The following is a 16,135-nucleotide window of genomic DNA, read 5'->3' as shown; positions in this document are numbered from 1 at the left end:
ACTGCTGTGGTGGCAGTGGTGGTGGTGTGTTTGTGTGTGTTCCAAAGCAAATAAACTAGAAAAAGTGGGGACAAAAAAAAAAAGAAAAAAGAAAAAACCTTAGTAACAGCAGCTTGATTTTTAGTCCCAACAGACTTAACCGGCAGAAGGGGAAGGGAAGATCTGGGGCTGGCTAGCAGGGAAGCATTACTGAATATAAACACTACCAGACATCTCTGAGTGCTCTTATCATACAGAGCCCAAAAGTATTTGTAATTTGCGACTCTGCAGTCAGGAGCAGTCTTGCAAGCAAGGAGTGTTTATTGTGGATTTTTGGTGCAGAGAAAACTACAGCCAAGCTGACCAGAAAGACTGGAATTTCATCTATCTCTCTCCCCTCCCCCTCTCTGCTTTCTTTCTGTCGCTCACTCATTGGATATCTTTCTCTGCCAGCCTTTTAAAACAGAAATTACTGGGTCAGTGACATACATTTCCCTCTTTTTCTAGTATTTTTCTAGTATGATCTCATGTTCAGCCTGCAGCAGAAACACTGCTACCTGTAAGTATATTATTCAAGTTTGAATGCTGTTGTGTTTGTGGTTGTAATAGTGCTTAACAGCTTGTAGAGTTCAGTTTGTTGCTGGATGTTGCAGCAGAGCAGCCAGACAGTAATTTTTGAGCTCGAGATGGATGAAAGCTCAGTTCTAACTTTGAGGCACTGGGTTTTGCCAGTGTTTTAGTAGAAATTAACTGGAAAGTTTGGATTCCAAACAACTTTATCCTAATATTCAAGTTGTTATGGATTTCTCAACTATGCTGGCTTTTTTCCAACAGATCTAATAAAACTTTGTGGCTTTAAAACTTGGAAGAACTAAATAAGATTTCCCTTCTTGGAACTGTCTTATTAATGAGACAAACTAGAAAAATTGTGATAAAAAAAGCACTGAAATATATGCTAAAAACTTTTGATGCTAGTAAGTAATTTAAAAGGATACATTTAATTTAGCTGGGATAATGTGTTTTTAAAATGCATGTTTTAAAATTGTAGACTTATTTTGCAGTAGAGGTCTGTCAGCATTTTTACATTTTCATGTTCATTGAGACAGCTGATTCAGTTCATCTAAACTAGGCAGCGTTTTATTAGTCACATGTATGAATAAATCTTGTGTGTGTTCCTTAACACACGTGTGCTTACCAAGGTTTTACATTTCCTGCTGATTTCTATGTGTTTATCTGGAACCATGACCTTTTAGAAATAAGTTGCTTTCACTGTGTTTTGCTGAGGCAATCCAACAAATTCTGCAGATAATTACACAGTTTCTTCAAATGTTTATTAAAAGGGGATTTTGCAAATTATGTGTTTTCTAGTTAGAGAATTCTACTAGTCAGTGCCAGCTAACCCAGGATTGCACTTTACCTCGGGCAAAATGCATCTCTGCTGTTGGCATGTGTCCAAGGTGTAACTACTTACAGGGTGTTATCTGCCATTCCTTAACTCAGCAAATACCCTGCCAAATACCTAGCTTCTTGGTGACCTGTAATCCTTGCTTGTAGTGCATGGAACAGAACCATTAAATAGCAAACAGCCCAAGGGGTGCATGTGTTGAGTGCACATTGTGGAGTGATAACCCCCTAATTTAATAGTTCATGATCCTTTCAATGCTCTGGACTAGATTTTAATTGCTGTAATAATATTCATCTAATTTCCTAGAAATCATGGAACGCTCTTGTTTTCTTTGAACATGTCCTCAAAAAAATTTGCATGTTCTTTCTGTTTCTTGCAAAATTTTCTGGCATTCATTAAAACAAATCAATCCAACTTCAAACCCACAACAATCATTCTCCATTATCCCCTTCCAGCTTTGCAAAAGAATAGGGAAATTTTGATCCATCTGCTCAGGGAAATATCCCAGGCAACCAGAGATTTTGTCACATACAGAGAAAGTCTTGAAGTCTCATCCAAATCCCCATGAAGGCTTTGGGTATCATTGAGACTTGGCTCAAGGTCAGCTGTGACTACAGGTATTTTAGTCAAGTTTTAGGTATTAAAGCTGAGACATACTTTCTTATTAAAGCTGTTTCAGATTTTATTTTCAGTTGATTTGTGTTAATAGATAACTGTCTAAATAATTTGGATTAATCTTTTACTTACATCAATGTAGCTCTGCTCAGAATCAGACTCTCTAATTGTTATGTTTGTAATTAAACCATTGCATAATTTCTCACATGTGCACCAGCAGCCCTGAGGGGGAAACCAGTTCTGTCACTTGGAGGAAATTTTTAACAGAAACCCTCCTCCACATTGTCCCCAGTTTGTTATGTCCCTCTGTCAACTCTACAGAGTTGCATTCACTGCCTCTTCAGAGGCCCCTTCTCTCTCTGCCTTCCCCCCAGGCTCATCTGATGAGTGGGCAGGAGTTGCCAGCAGATGAGTAGGTCCTTAGAGTTCCCCCTGCCAAATGTCAGGTTGTCTTGTTCAATGCCTTGGGCACATCTTCCTGACTTATCTTCCAGGCTTCCAAATCTCAGAGCCAGCTTGTCTAATCCACCTCTAATTATGGGAAAGGAGGTCTCTCTGCTTGTTGCCACATTTTTCATATCAGTATGGGTTTCTATTGTATCTCAGGGGAATTACTGGACAGGTGGCAGGGTATAATGCTGTGTCTTGCTTAAATACACCAGGTAATTAATTTAGATCCCAGCAGTCAGATGGGTCTGTCTTTTCAGCTTAGAGTCAGAACGTGATTTAGGTTGAAAAGACCCTCTGCAGGTATTTGCACCCACCTCTTTCTCCAAGAAAAGACAGTTTAATGGCAAATCTGGCTTCAAAGTTACATCAAGCAACTAAGGTCTTGTTTATTAAATAAACCTTGCTATTTTAGTAAGTTTGTATGTCTCATGCTCCAGGCGCTCTTCTGTTTGAAGTCTAAAAATAAGCAATAAAGCCTCTCTTCTTCAGGCTGAATAAATCCAGCTGTGTTGGCTTCTCCTGATAAATCATGTGCTTATCACTGAGGGATAACAACTAGTATATGATAGATCACTGAACTGACATGACTGTTTCACTTCTGGGACAAAAGCTGGTAGCTTTCTGTGAGCTTGTACTCGCACAGTGAGCCTGGAGTTGTTCAGTTGTTTCAGTTGTTTTGTCATATAGACAGACCCTCAGAAAGCTGATGAGGAAACAGCTTAATTTCAAAATGCTGATACTCCTTCTGTGTTGCTCATGAATACCATTATTTCATTAGGCCACTAAGTATATCTGAAATATTGTGATGCATTTGGAATGGCAAGGAATAGGAGAGGTGGATCAGGCTCAGCTGTGATATTAAGGGCAGAGAAGTAAGGAGATTGCAAGGAAGTCCAAAGCAGCCACAAGATGTGACAGTGGCATCACCAGCAGTTGTATATCTCTTGAAGAGCAGGACACTGTCAATCAGTAAAGTACCATGTAGCACACCCAACTTGACTGAGGTAATGACGTTCTTCACAGATAGGGAGGATGTTGAGGATGCTGGGGAGGATGCCTCCACAAAACTTTCTCATTTTTATTGTCTTTATGTGCTGAAAGAATCTCTTGCCATTATATAAGTAATTGGGAAAGTGAAGTAATACTTCCCAAGATCTTCACTTGGCCACCTCAGGAGACAGTCCTAGGGCATTCAAGGAGAGGCCAGCTCCTGGAACATATGGGACAAACATATAGTGATACAGGAGCTGTATTTGCAGATTAAAGTGGTCAAAGCAAGACTGTTATACACAGTGACAACAGGACCAAATTTGTAGCAGAGAATGTCTTATACATCCACCATAAAATTGATCAAAATTCTCCTGATTCCTCTTATAGACTTTATGTTCTGGTTTTTTTTATGCAGGGTAAGAAAAGGCAGTGTAGAAACCACTGCCTGCACCAGAGGTTTATAGCTGTACTGCATGCTGAAATTTATGGGACAGGCACCAGAAACAGATGAACCTGGGCTGTAGCAGAGTCAAAATGCAAATGCCTCTGCATGAGTGCCATTTTCAGACTGGTGATGAAGCTATCTCTCAACTTTAACATAGTTTTATGATAGCTATCCACAACAGAGGGGAGAAATTCAAAACTATCCAGGCTTTTAGTAATTTCTGATGAGGTGCTGTGTAAGAAAATGCCTGTGAATAAGGCTATTTTGCACTATAAATCTATGTTTCAGCTTGCTATTATGGAGCAAAGAGTTAGTGGCATTGTCATGAGATGTAAACCACCAGGTCTATGTGTCAGTGTCATATACTGCCTCTTAGCACTTTCCCAGGTCCTAGTCTGAATCTAAAATTTCTAATTATTTTCTTATCTGAAAATCATGGATCCTACCATGGTTCTACCATGGATTCTACCATGGATTCTATCATGGATTCCATTCCTTTTCCACCAGTAGAATTATACATTTTCTCTCAGATTTTTTTCAGACTGGTATGACTTCAATATTTTAAACCAAAATGGAAAGACTTTCAGATAAATACCTAGAAAATAAGGGTTAAAATTTTTTGTTCAAGACTACATGGTCAACATATATCTAACTTTACATATATGTGAGTCTCAATGTCTTCAGTCTTAAATATGTGGTGAAGTGAGTGGATCTGTCTTGTTTAACTTAAGGAAGTGAATAATTTTGCAATATTCCTGAACTGCTGGTTGCTTTTCAGTGAAATTTAAAACTGGGTGAAATTTAAAATGTGCATTCAGTTAAAGGCTGCTCATAAGGTCATTCTGCCAGAAACAGTGAACACTTACCTGCTAACAACAACAAAGAAAATAGAGACATACAAGGATTTATTTTAAAATTAATTTTCAGGAAAGTTCACTGTTGGTCATAAGGTTGTGGCAAATATGTAGTCAGGGAATTAAAAATTCACAGAAATGAAAGGAATGTTGACACTGTACTGCCTTGGAGTTCTTATGTTCTTCCAAATTTAATTAAATAATATCACTTCCTATTCTTTGGGTTGTAGCTTCGGTTACTTTGGAGGGTTGTAGAAATAAGGCTTTTAAAAGGATTTCAATAGTGCTTGTTTTATGACAGAATAAATATTCTTTTCTTATGAGGTTATAAACATGAAAGATTAACTAGGGGCATGAGAAACTTCCATGATTTATAATGTATTATCTTTTCTTTATTTCCATTTAATTTTTCTCAGATTTTGGGATTGTCTGCTATTTTCTGAGCATGTGTACACTGAATGGTATTCAAAGGTGAAGTCAATCTACTGCTTGAAATGAACTGCAATTGTCAGAAATGGTGGAAGTATTTTGAATGTGCTTGTTGTCTTGTTTTCATCCCTATAGTTGCCCAATGCCTTATAGCAATTTTCTTTCTCTTTATTTTCTTCCAGGATTAACAAGCCTTGAAAGGACTTTGAGAACATACTCATCATTTTGTCAGGCTTGACCAATGAATTTTATAAAAACATAAGGATATTTTGTAAATGTCTGCCCCATAACTGCCCAAATCTGCCTTGCCCTTCAGTCAAGGAGAGCCTGTTAATAGAAAATATGCCATACATTTTTGCCTGTGAATAATAATGCCTTCATTATATGGTAAAAGTCTGCTGGTGGAGGAAGAAGACTCCTTTTAAGAAATTTACTGTTAAGAAATTTTTTCAGTGGTGAAAAAGGCTGGCACCCCCTTATAATATGAAGCCATTTGAGCAAAGCTCACTGTTTCTGCTGCTGCCAGTTGTGTTTAGAGTTGTGTGCTCCTCCTTTATTAGTGTGAACCTTGGGATGAAAGTGATGAAGGGACAGTCTGTCTTCCTGTCAGAGGAAGACCTCAAGTTTTCCATCCCCAGAGAGAAGGATGTCTGCAAAGTAGAAGTTGTGATTAATGAGCCAATAACACAGAGGGTTGGGAAACTTACTCCACAGGTATTTGGGCTCTGTTTTGCTGCTTTGAGTATAAGTGTGTGCAGGTCTGAGAGAAAAGTAAAATGAGCTGCTTTATTGATTTTTGTTCTTCTTTTAGGTAGTGATTAAAAGGCATGAAAATGAACTCTGTGTGAGATTTAGGCTTTTGCTTAAGTAGACAGCTGGCAAAGAGCTGAAACCCTAAAATCCAAAAGCTGAGCTCACTAGCAGAAGTGCACAGAAGTGAGTCTTGGTCAGGGTCTCCCTTCACCAGTGAAGAATGGGTATTTCAAAACTTCCAGTTAGGAGACAAACTCCAGTCCCTCAGCTGCTTATTTTTCTCACATGAGGGTAACCAGTGCCCCTTCAGTAATGCACAGCCCACTACAGCATTTTGAATTTTAGTCACGGAGCCACTATTTAAGGAGCAATTAAGAAAAAAATAATCACATACAATAAGTGCATTGTGTACAGCATTATTTGTTCTGCTCTGCAACAGCCAAATTGTTAGCAGATGGCAAATACATTAAAACTCCCCTGTTTTCTGTTCAAATGTCAAGCTTATAGGATTAGTGAAATATATTTCACATATTGCCATTCTTCTACTCAACTGCTTTACAAATTGCCCCACCTGAGTTATAGCAGGAAGGAATTGAAAGTAGCTGTCATGAAGATGTAATGTTATAGGCAGAAGATAACTAGTTTTAAGGATTTATAACCAAACAGGTTTTGGGGTTTTGGAAAATTCTGGTTTGTGCCACAGCATACATTTTTGTGTGTTTTATATGAATATAATTTTTAAACTCCTTTCTGGGGTTTTTGGTGGCTTCTGTGAAGATAAGTGAAGGAGCATCAGTCTCAATAGATTTTTCAAAACTTCTGTCTTGGTCATCACTATTATTTTTGCAAACCACTGACAAGTACTTCAGCTGAATCAGCACTCCTAAGGAGGAGAGGCATACCGTGAAAAACAGGAGGTGATGGGCAGGACAATGTGTGATCTTCTCTAGAGACTTGCCCCAAATAGTGTAGTGCATCTGCTGAAACTACCCAGGGCTCGCTTCCTGCCAGCACAGGGACGCTGACCATAGTCCCCACCTCTGCTTCCCCAGTATGGTCCTTGACTCATACAAACATAGAATCATTAAGGCTGGAAAGACATTGAAGGACATGGAGTCCAACCATTAACTCAGCACTGCCAGGTGCTAAAACTATGTCCCTAAGACCTACATATATACAACATTTAAATGTTTCCAGGTATGGGGATTATTCCACCACTTCCTTGGGGCACCTCTTTTAATGCCTGACCAACCTTTCAGTAAAGATTTTTTTCAATCTAAAGAAGAGGGATGAAAAAGAGAAAAAGAGGGACTTACATGTGGAAACTATGGTGGACCTCTTCTGTTGGCAATTTGTCTGGCTGAGGAGTAGCATTGCTTTCAACTTCTTCTGTGGCCTCTATGTGCAATAGGACCCAGGTATTTTGAAATAGCCACTTTGTCCTGTGCAACCCAATATGTTTCAAGCACACAGCTAGAAGCCCTTTTCAAGAGATCCCAGGAGATGTGTGCATTTGCTGCACCTTATTTTCCAAACAACTTCTCCTCTCCCAGCCCCACTTCTGTTAAGCACCTGCTCTTTCATGGCCCTGAATATGTGCCCAGGCACAGATTAATTATTAGAGTTATTAATAGAGTGTGGAAGCTGCGGGCACTAATGTAGAGGGAAGAGCTCTGCTGGGCAGCTGGCCCTAGGGCACCAGGCTGGAGAGAGGCTGTGACTGCTAGTGGTGCCTGAGCTTTCACCATTCCTGAAACAAGGTACCAGAGTCCAGATCTCCTTCTGCCACTCATGATCTTTCTACAGAAAATTCAGCAGCCAGAAAATGTCTCTGGTATGATCTGGTTTACTACCATTAAAGTCAGTAATATTCTAGGAATGTATGACAATTTAATTATAAATTGTAATTGAAAAGCAGTTGAAGTGGAAAAAAAACAAAGCTCTACAGTAATTAGGAAAATATTTAGATTTCCTTTGTCTTACCCACTGAATTTATAGACAATTAGAGTTGCCTGTTTATACAAAAGGAAAAAATATCAGGAAATATAAACCAGATGTTTCTTTTTGCAAAGCAGATTGTGTCTCAATGCACATATAGACTCCCTGTCGGTCAGTGGTAACAAACCTTTGTGGAAAGGTTCTAAATTTTCCAATCCCATGTTACCAATTAAGATGTGGAACTAATGATATCTTAAAATTAAGGACATTAATTCTTTGATATGATTGGATCCAGTGAGATGCAGCCCAAAGTCCTTAGGGAACTTGGTTGATGTAATTGTGAAGCCACATTCAACGATACTTGAAAAGTCATGGCAGTCAGGTGAAATCCCAGTTTCCAGACTGGGAAAAGGGACCATCCTTACATCCATATAGCGCCCATCCTTAAAACAGGTAGATCTTTCCTGGCAATTGACCCATCAGCCTCCACTCTTTGCCTGGGAAAATCAGGGGAGAGATCCTCCTAGAAGCTGTGCTAAGGCACATGGAGGACAAGGAGTGGATTTGAGATAGGCAGCATGGCTTCACCAATGGCTGGTGCTGCCTGGCCAAGTCCATCTTTCTGTGATGGAGTGACTCCATCAGTGGCCAAGGGAAGGGCTCAGATGTTTTTATCTGGACTTCTGTAATCCCTTTGGCCTTGGCCCCCACAGCACCCTTATCTAACCTAAATCTTATTGACTTTGAGGGCTCTACACTGATTTATGTCAGTGAAGAATCTTAGTTTCAGTGTACAACATTAAGTTTCTGAAACTACAGTATGAATGGGTTTTGTATGTAATATGCTTATTTTTTTTTTTAAGATAACATCCCACATAACTATTTAATTTTATTTTCAGTTTTGGTAGAATATCATATAAAACTATCCAATTGATTACTTAAATATCACATTCCTTTATGTTTGTTTGCACTAAGAAGGAAAGGATATTAAGCAAGAAAAATACATATTTGTTGTTTTTGATTGAAAAAAAGAAGCAGAGCACATATTTCTATGAAATTTGAAAATAATATGCAACAGAACAGCCACAACATATTAAAAACTTTCATCATATGAGAGTAATTTTGTTTTCAACAAATTGCTCTTGTCCTTCCTTTCTAAGCAGTCCCAACAAATAAAACTAAGCACATTTTCCACCACAGATTATTCCAAGAAGTTAATTCATGTATATATGTCAGAAGACCAACTAACTCATTACTTAAAAAAAAAAACAAAATGAAAAAGGATAGACTTTGTACAAGGCACTTCATGATGAGAGTTAAAAGCAGGCAAGAAATTTTAAAATGCCTAGGAATACAGAAAAATCATCACATTGCTTGAGCATCTGAAAATAGCTTCACTGGAAGTAGACCCTTTCACTAATAATGAAAGCAGAGAAACTCTAACTACTCTCCCATTATAGAAGGATGTAAGCTCTCTTCTGTGTAATGGCTAGAAATAAATAAAGTTCAATAATTCTTATGTCCTTTAGTGTAAGTCCACAAGGTGGCCATGAGGTGCTTCATTTAACTATGCATTAACAATTAATTTAGAATTAAATTATTACATAAATTTTGCACTGAAATTCAGAGCATCCGAAAATTTTCTCTATGAGCTACACTTTCAGCCAACATTTTAGAACCTTGTTAAAGTCCCTCAGCCATTTCACCATCATCTAAAGTGGTTGTGGAAACAAAGGCAATTCATGCAAAACATCATTTTTTGTCATATTTAAAAAAATTACTGTCATTAAGAAATTATCTCTTCTTTTTTTTTTTTTTTAAAAATATGGCTAGTCAGTCAGCCATGTACATCATGTACATATATTAATTTCTATTAGTTACGGCCTCATTAGATCTGTTAGTGAATGTTGGACAGATTTCACGTTACTCTGTGGAAATCCATATAACCAAATACATATATATTCATAGTGAAATGCTTAGGAAATGCAGTAATTTTGATTTCTTGCTGGCTCTCTCTGTAGATATGAAATATGACCATCTTTCATCCTCCATGGACTGAGTAGGGACTCCCTGTTATCACAAGGATAACACAGACATAGTCTTATCAATGCTAGGAGCTTTCAGGTGGTGTTTCAGTAAAGAAACAATACTGCATGGGAATTAAAATTCCCAGTCTTGCAAATTGCAGTATTTGAGAACACAAAAATTGTATGTCTCAGAATCCAAATCCCTTTTCCAAAGAAGGGGTGTGTCAAAGCAACACCCTTTATGCCTGACATAAATTCTTCCTCATTGCCTTGCTTTCACAAGCCAGCCAACCATTAAATAAATCAATCTGCCTGAAAGAAGTGTCTGCCTTAGATGGTTAAACTGTGGCCAGACAGACTTACAAATTTTGCCTGCATCAGCTGTGTTGTAAGAATTAGTCTATTTTGAATTAACTGGTAGTGAAATATAGGTATCTTCTTGCTTGTGTGCTGTGGATTACACTGATTTTGGGGCTGGATGTTTGTATGACACAGAAATGGTGTCTGATCTAGAAAAGAGCTCCTGGTACGAAGTCAGTATCACAAAAACTAGGAACAGCTCTGAGCTAGTGAAGTTTCTAACAGAAAAATTTCACTGAGTTGTACTTTTGTGGTACAGTTGTGGCCATAAAGCAAGATTTACTATATAATCAAGATATTGTCATGAGCAACTTTAAAAGTCAATAAATCTCAAATTCCAATGCTGTAATGGCTGGCATTTCAGCAACACTGCAGTTGTATTCACTGCTGGATATATCTGCACCCTTAACTCCAGAGTCTGCAGTGGTAAAGAAGGCGAGGTCAAACTATTTGTTGTACCTGGGAGGGACTGGGCAGCCTGAAACAATCACATGTGACCTTTGCCCTTCTAATTGTGGAGTGCTGGCAGCCCCATGTTTAACCAGACTGCTCTAACTCTCACTGGGAGATTACAGCACAGGTGAATATCTATTCACAGAAAGAACTAAATATTAAAAATTTTCTCAGTCTGATGTATTCCAGGCACTCAGAGAGAAGTGGAACAGATGCTGTGTAGTTAACATCTTTGGCAGCATGGTGCCAGTCTGTTCTTTCTCCTTTGTAGGTTTTTGACTGTCACTTCCTTCCTAATGAAGTCAAATATACCCACAATGGATGTCCAATTTTAGATGAAGACATGGTCATGCTTAGGCTGTACAGGTAAGCAGCAGAAGCAGGTCACACTTCACTGTTACCAGGAGCCCAGCTGACCTTAGGAAGAGCAAGCAGTCAATTTTTCACAGTTAAAACATGTTCTGCTGTACATGTTGTAACTACTTAGATCCAGTAGCTGCATCACTAGTCAACAAGTGACCATCTGTTTACAGAAAATTTTCTCACAGTATATTGCAGATATGCTCATTTAATGTGTATTATGTATTGCTGGCTTATTACACAAAACCAGTGATTTTTCACTATGCTAAGGAAAGGGACTTTTGATGCCTTGTGAGGCTACCTGGAACAGAGGCTAGACAGTGTTAAAAGAATAAAGTAGGTATTTATTAAAACAGGCCTTCAAAGGATATGCCTCGGTCAGCACAAGAGCCTGACCACAGCTACACCTAAGATGGACCCAAGATGGACTCAAGATGGATTCTTAGTCATGAATTTTCACACTTTTATAAGTTTTGGTTCATTTGCATGTTGGGGTTAATTATCCAGTTACAGCTTCAGGTCCCAACCTGCCAGGTTGCTCTTCTCAGTTTTCCTGTTTATACTTCTTGGGCCTGGAGCTGCAACAGTGTCCTTGGCTCTCAGGCTGGAAAAGGATTATTTTGTCTAACTAAGCTGTGAAGAGAACTTGCTAACACTTTATATGAAGTTCAGAGCTATGTACTAATGCAGTACAGAATTTGGAAGATACAAAAGCTGAAACTTAAGGTATCTCTTTCAGACTACTGCATGTTCTCCACTGCCCTGATGATAGGGACAGGCACTCTCATACATACACAGTGAGTAACCTCTTCCTTCACATAGACACCCCACTTATAAGTAGGAGGATTTGGGTAGCAGGGTCTGGATTATGGTGATTCAAGGCTTGAGCACACAGGAGAGAAAGGGGTTCAAGTAATTCAGTTTAGAAAAGGAGGACAGTGCCCAAATCACAAGCAAGAGAAGATGGATTGATATATTTCTTTTCTTCTTTCACTTGCAGGTTTACAGAAACGGAAACATTTGTAGAAACATTCACCCTTCATGTGCAGTTACTTGAGCCAGACTGTAACATCATAAAAATGCGCTCCCATGCTTTGGAGGTCCCTGAATACTATGGTCTGTCCAGGGTGATTGACAAGAATATCCTCACCTTTGATTATGACAGAAAGATAAACCTGGATTGCTCCATTTCCATAATCTCTTCAGAAACTCACCTGCCTGCTCACGGCCAGCTTATCGCCTGGAAAGCGCAGCAAGAGCAGTTTCGTGGAGATCAGCCACGGGGCTTCTTCCCTGGTACTGGTATGACATGCTTTTGTTGTTTACCTTAGCACTTTTGAAGAGATGCAGCAGATTAGGTCTGCAGCAGTGGGCTGTTTCAGACCTGCTGTGTAACAGTGAGAAGGTCGTGTGAAGTTTAATGAACAGCTTGAGCTATCGTGAGCATGAAAGGGACATGACAATTTTGTGAGGCGCCATGCAGATCACAGATCTGGGTCAATAATTCCTTGACTGGATTCTGTTTCCTAGACATGTGGACCAATATGACAGCTTTGTGAGTGCCAAGACTCAATAGAAACAGCACAAGTAGTTGCTGGAGACAGCGCTTAACCAAGACACCAAGGGAGGATGGAGTTGGAAGATGTCAGCTGGAAACAAAACCCTGTAGGAGAAATTAAGTCAGGAAAGGAGCCTCTCTCAGGGTTACTTTAGCTACACAGGCAGGTTCCCTAGTTGGTTTCTGCTCCGGTAACAGTTTCACTATGTTGGGTTACAGAGCACAGCCTGGGCCAGCACTGCAAAAATGCGAGCTGTACACTGGGACCAGGAGTTATTAACAACAAAAAGATGAGCTGTGAAGAATTTCTGGGGATGGGAATTCAGTATCAACACCTCTACCCCCCCTCACCTGACACTGATTACATTCCCGTGAGGTTGGATCTCTCAGACAGCAGAAGCAAAACTCTGCACAAGGTAGATTTTTATGCAAGTTTATAATGTCTGATTGTCATCCTGTGGTTTTGTTGTTGTTTCTTTTTTAATAAATTTTTTGCTCCTTGTCACACTTGAAGGGTGATAGGGAGCCTTTTAAGTTTTTCAGTTCTTAGAACTTTGCCAGCTAAGCTAATGAAAGGCATTACATGGTCTATGATTAGACCATTATGGATACAGAGAAGCACCTCGGGTTGATTACTTGTCAGATGTAAGTAGTTTATCCTGAGAGAAAAATTAATTCTGGCATAATTCCACAACTTTTATACAGCATGATCTGCATTGATTTCAACATGTACAGTAATTAATAAGTTAAGAGCTCTGTGAACATATTCAGTTAATAATAATTAACAGCTTGTGCATGTTTCTGTCAGATAAAGTTATTCATTAAACTTACATCAAATTAAGTAAGTAATTTCAGCCCCAAATTAAGGACACAAATAAGACTAGTGAACCTGAAAGTCATATTCTTGATGTCTCAATATTTACTCTAGGCATTTTCTAATTAAAATATTTCGACTTTTATTTTCAAAATAATTATTGCTTTAACTTGTACCCTGATTTTCTATGTGAAGCTAAAAGAAATTGAATTTATTTTTGCACTTTACTTTTCCTTTTCAGTTTTCTAATTTTTTTACTATTGTAGACAGAGTATGCATGGCTTCCTGTTCGGATTAGAGGTGCTGTTCCCAACCAAATACCCAAAGCTGCCCCAATGGCAAAGTTCATCCTGGAATTAGATCAATTTATTTTAACCCCTATTACAACCACAACCATTGATGCCGAAGACAATGAGACTCCAAAGTCCCTGCTTATATTCAACATTACCAAGCCACCTCCACAGGGCTTTGTCACTCACCTCTCTGACCACACAAAGCCTGTTGGCTCCTTCACGTGGAAGGATCTCAGTGACATGCTCATTGCTTATCAGCCTCCAAATAACAGCCACACGGAGAGGAGGAATTATGAGGTAACAGTGAGATGTGTGAACATTTGCTGGTTTTCACCTCCTTAAGAGTAAGTAAAATGGAAATAAATGTAATCATATGTAATGGATATTTTTCAGGGAAAAAAGTTTTAAAAGCTATATGCAATACAGGAGCAGAAGTAAAATCTTTTGCCACTTTCTCCTATGACACATCATCTTGACTAACACAAAATAGATGTTTATTGCTCACTACGTAAGAATTTCTTTGTACTGAAAACCTTTTACTCCCTCAGAGATATATCTAAACTGGATTTTTTTTTTAATAAGAGGAATAGTGCTTGTATGTCTACCCCAGAGCCTTTGGAAAGATCAGTCGTGCCTTTTCCACACAGCTTTTATCCTTTCATGGTGTTACTGATCCCTGTGACCTGTGCAGAGATGACATATTTAAAGTCATGAAAGATGGACCAATTAAAGGCCAGGATTGCTATTTGGCCTTACAGCCTACCTGCTGTGATAATGGTGGTTTAGGGATAACAAAAAGGGGTTCCCAACAGTTCCTGCTGGGAGTAGTATAAAAGCAGGTCACTAACACAGAGAGCATGATGCAAAGGACGAGTGAGATCAGGCTTCTGTCTGCAGGCTCTTGAGTAAGTTATGAAATAACTCTCTGATAAGGTACTTAAGGAATTATTCAATCAAAGCAAAATGGTTAGTAATAAAATAATAAAACTGAAGGAACAGAAAATGAGAGGAAGGTAAGCTAAGGAAAGGGTTGTCTGGAAAGCAGAGCAACAGCAACAGTAACTGGCAATTGTTGCTGACAAAAGTTCTCTCACTTTTTCTTTTCTTGGCCGTCACAATAACCTCCTTTCCCTGTTTCCTTAATATGAGGACCTGACATCCTCCCAAAATATCTGCTCCTTAAGTGCCTCATTTCTGTTCTGCTTTCAGCATTGTTTGATTGCAGATTTGATTCAAGAATTTGACAGTTCTGGAGCCTGACAACTCAAGAGTTTGATTTTTTTCTTTTTTTTTTTAAATTTAATTTAATTTTTATTTTCTCTATACCAGTGCATATATTTTTCTGTCAAATCTCTTTTTGGTCCTACACCTCTTAAAAGAGCAGGAAATGTCTTCTACAACTTCTTACTACTACTAGTTAAAAAAAGTCTAGTTTAAAGTTAAAATCTATATTAAGTAAAATATATATTATTTGATGATTTAACTGCTCCTCAAATAAAATGAAAATTACACACACTACAAACTAAGTTTAACTGCAAAGAGCAAAGAATGCAGATACTCAGTTTTGTGCAGAACTTCCATGGCTCTTATTAGAAGCTAAATCAAGGGGTTTTTTTTTAATTAACGTATTATCAGATACCTGTAAGATCTCTCAGGAGAGACTACGTTTTATCTATTTGAAGTACATTTGGTTTCCAGTTTCCAACAAGTAGTTTATCTATTTTCACAACAGGTGGAATTTGAGGTGCATGACTTGTACTTCGAAAGGAGTTTACCAATCACTGTGCATCTTTCTATCAGAACAACAGATACAAATGCCCCTCGTGTTTCATGGAATACAGGTGAGATTTCTTTAGCTGAATTCATTTTGCTTTGGAATTAATAACATTTTTGACACACATATTTGACAAAGCTCTGAAATTCAGATTTACACCTGGAGTCTAAGGATCATTAAACCGAAAGAGCTATTTTCCCCTATATTGATTTTGGAGGGACCATGTTACAACAACTAGAAAAAGATCTAATGTCTTAACTGGAATGAAAAATAAAGAAAAAATGGAGTTACAGGAAAATCAGGATTTGTTTATACAGCATTTATACATATTTATTTAATTTATTTATTTGTAGATATAAAATATAAAATCTATAATAAAATTGAAAAATACATAATTATATATATTTATAATATTTATACTATTTTCTAGAAGAATGAATTGTACATTAAGAAGTATGAATATTAATGGAAAATATATGATGGAACAGGAATAGTAGGGTAGCATGTGGGAAAGACCAAGACTTGTTGCTGTTTAAAGTGGAAGTGTGAAAAAAATGAACAGCTAGGGAAAAAGGGCAAGCTATACCAGCAGCCATTTAAAGTCTGGAAACTTTACAGGGTTAAGTCTAATTCAAACA

At 38.2% G+C, this 16,135-nt stretch overlaps 1 protein-coding gene across 11 annotated transcripts in view; it reads left to right on the top strand.

The window, feature by feature from the left end:
- The first annotated feature begins 498 nt into the window (after nucleotides 1–498).
- The window catches only part of FREM1 (FRAS1 related extracellular matrix 1), a 65,553-nt gene continuing 49,916 nt past the window's right edge, over nucleotides 499–16,135 (top strand). For all 11 annotated transcript variants that reach the window (XR_001518913.1, XR_004500461.1, XM_015615230.3 and 8 more), the window contains exons 1-7: nucleotides 499–538; nucleotides 5,350–5,881; nucleotides 10,970–11,064; nucleotides 12,059–12,360; nucleotides 12,836–13,032; nucleotides 13,697–14,020; nucleotides 15,456–15,564. Coding sequence is in view for 9 of the 11 variants with exons in the window: in XM_015615230.3 (XP_015470716.1) it covers nucleotides 5,651–5,881; nucleotides 10,970–11,064; nucleotides 12,059–12,360; nucleotides 12,836–13,032; nucleotides 13,697–14,020; nucleotides 15,456–15,564 (1,258 nt within the window). In the remaining 2 variants the exon portion in view is untranslated. The remainder of the gene's footprint in view (nucleotides 539–5,349; nucleotides 5,882–10,969; nucleotides 11,065–12,058; nucleotides 12,361–12,835; nucleotides 13,033–13,696; nucleotides 14,021–15,455; nucleotides 15,565–16,135) is intronic.

Source organism: Parus major, chromosome Z (assembly GCF_001522545.3).
Source record: "Parus major isolate Abel chromosome Z, Parus_major1.1, whole genome shotgun sequence".
NCBI classification, from domain to species: Eukaryota; Metazoa; Chordata; class Aves; order Passeriformes; family Paridae; genus Parus; species Parus major.
Note: the sequence above shows the minus strand (reverse complement) of the source record. Positions and strands in the feature narration are given on the sequence as shown.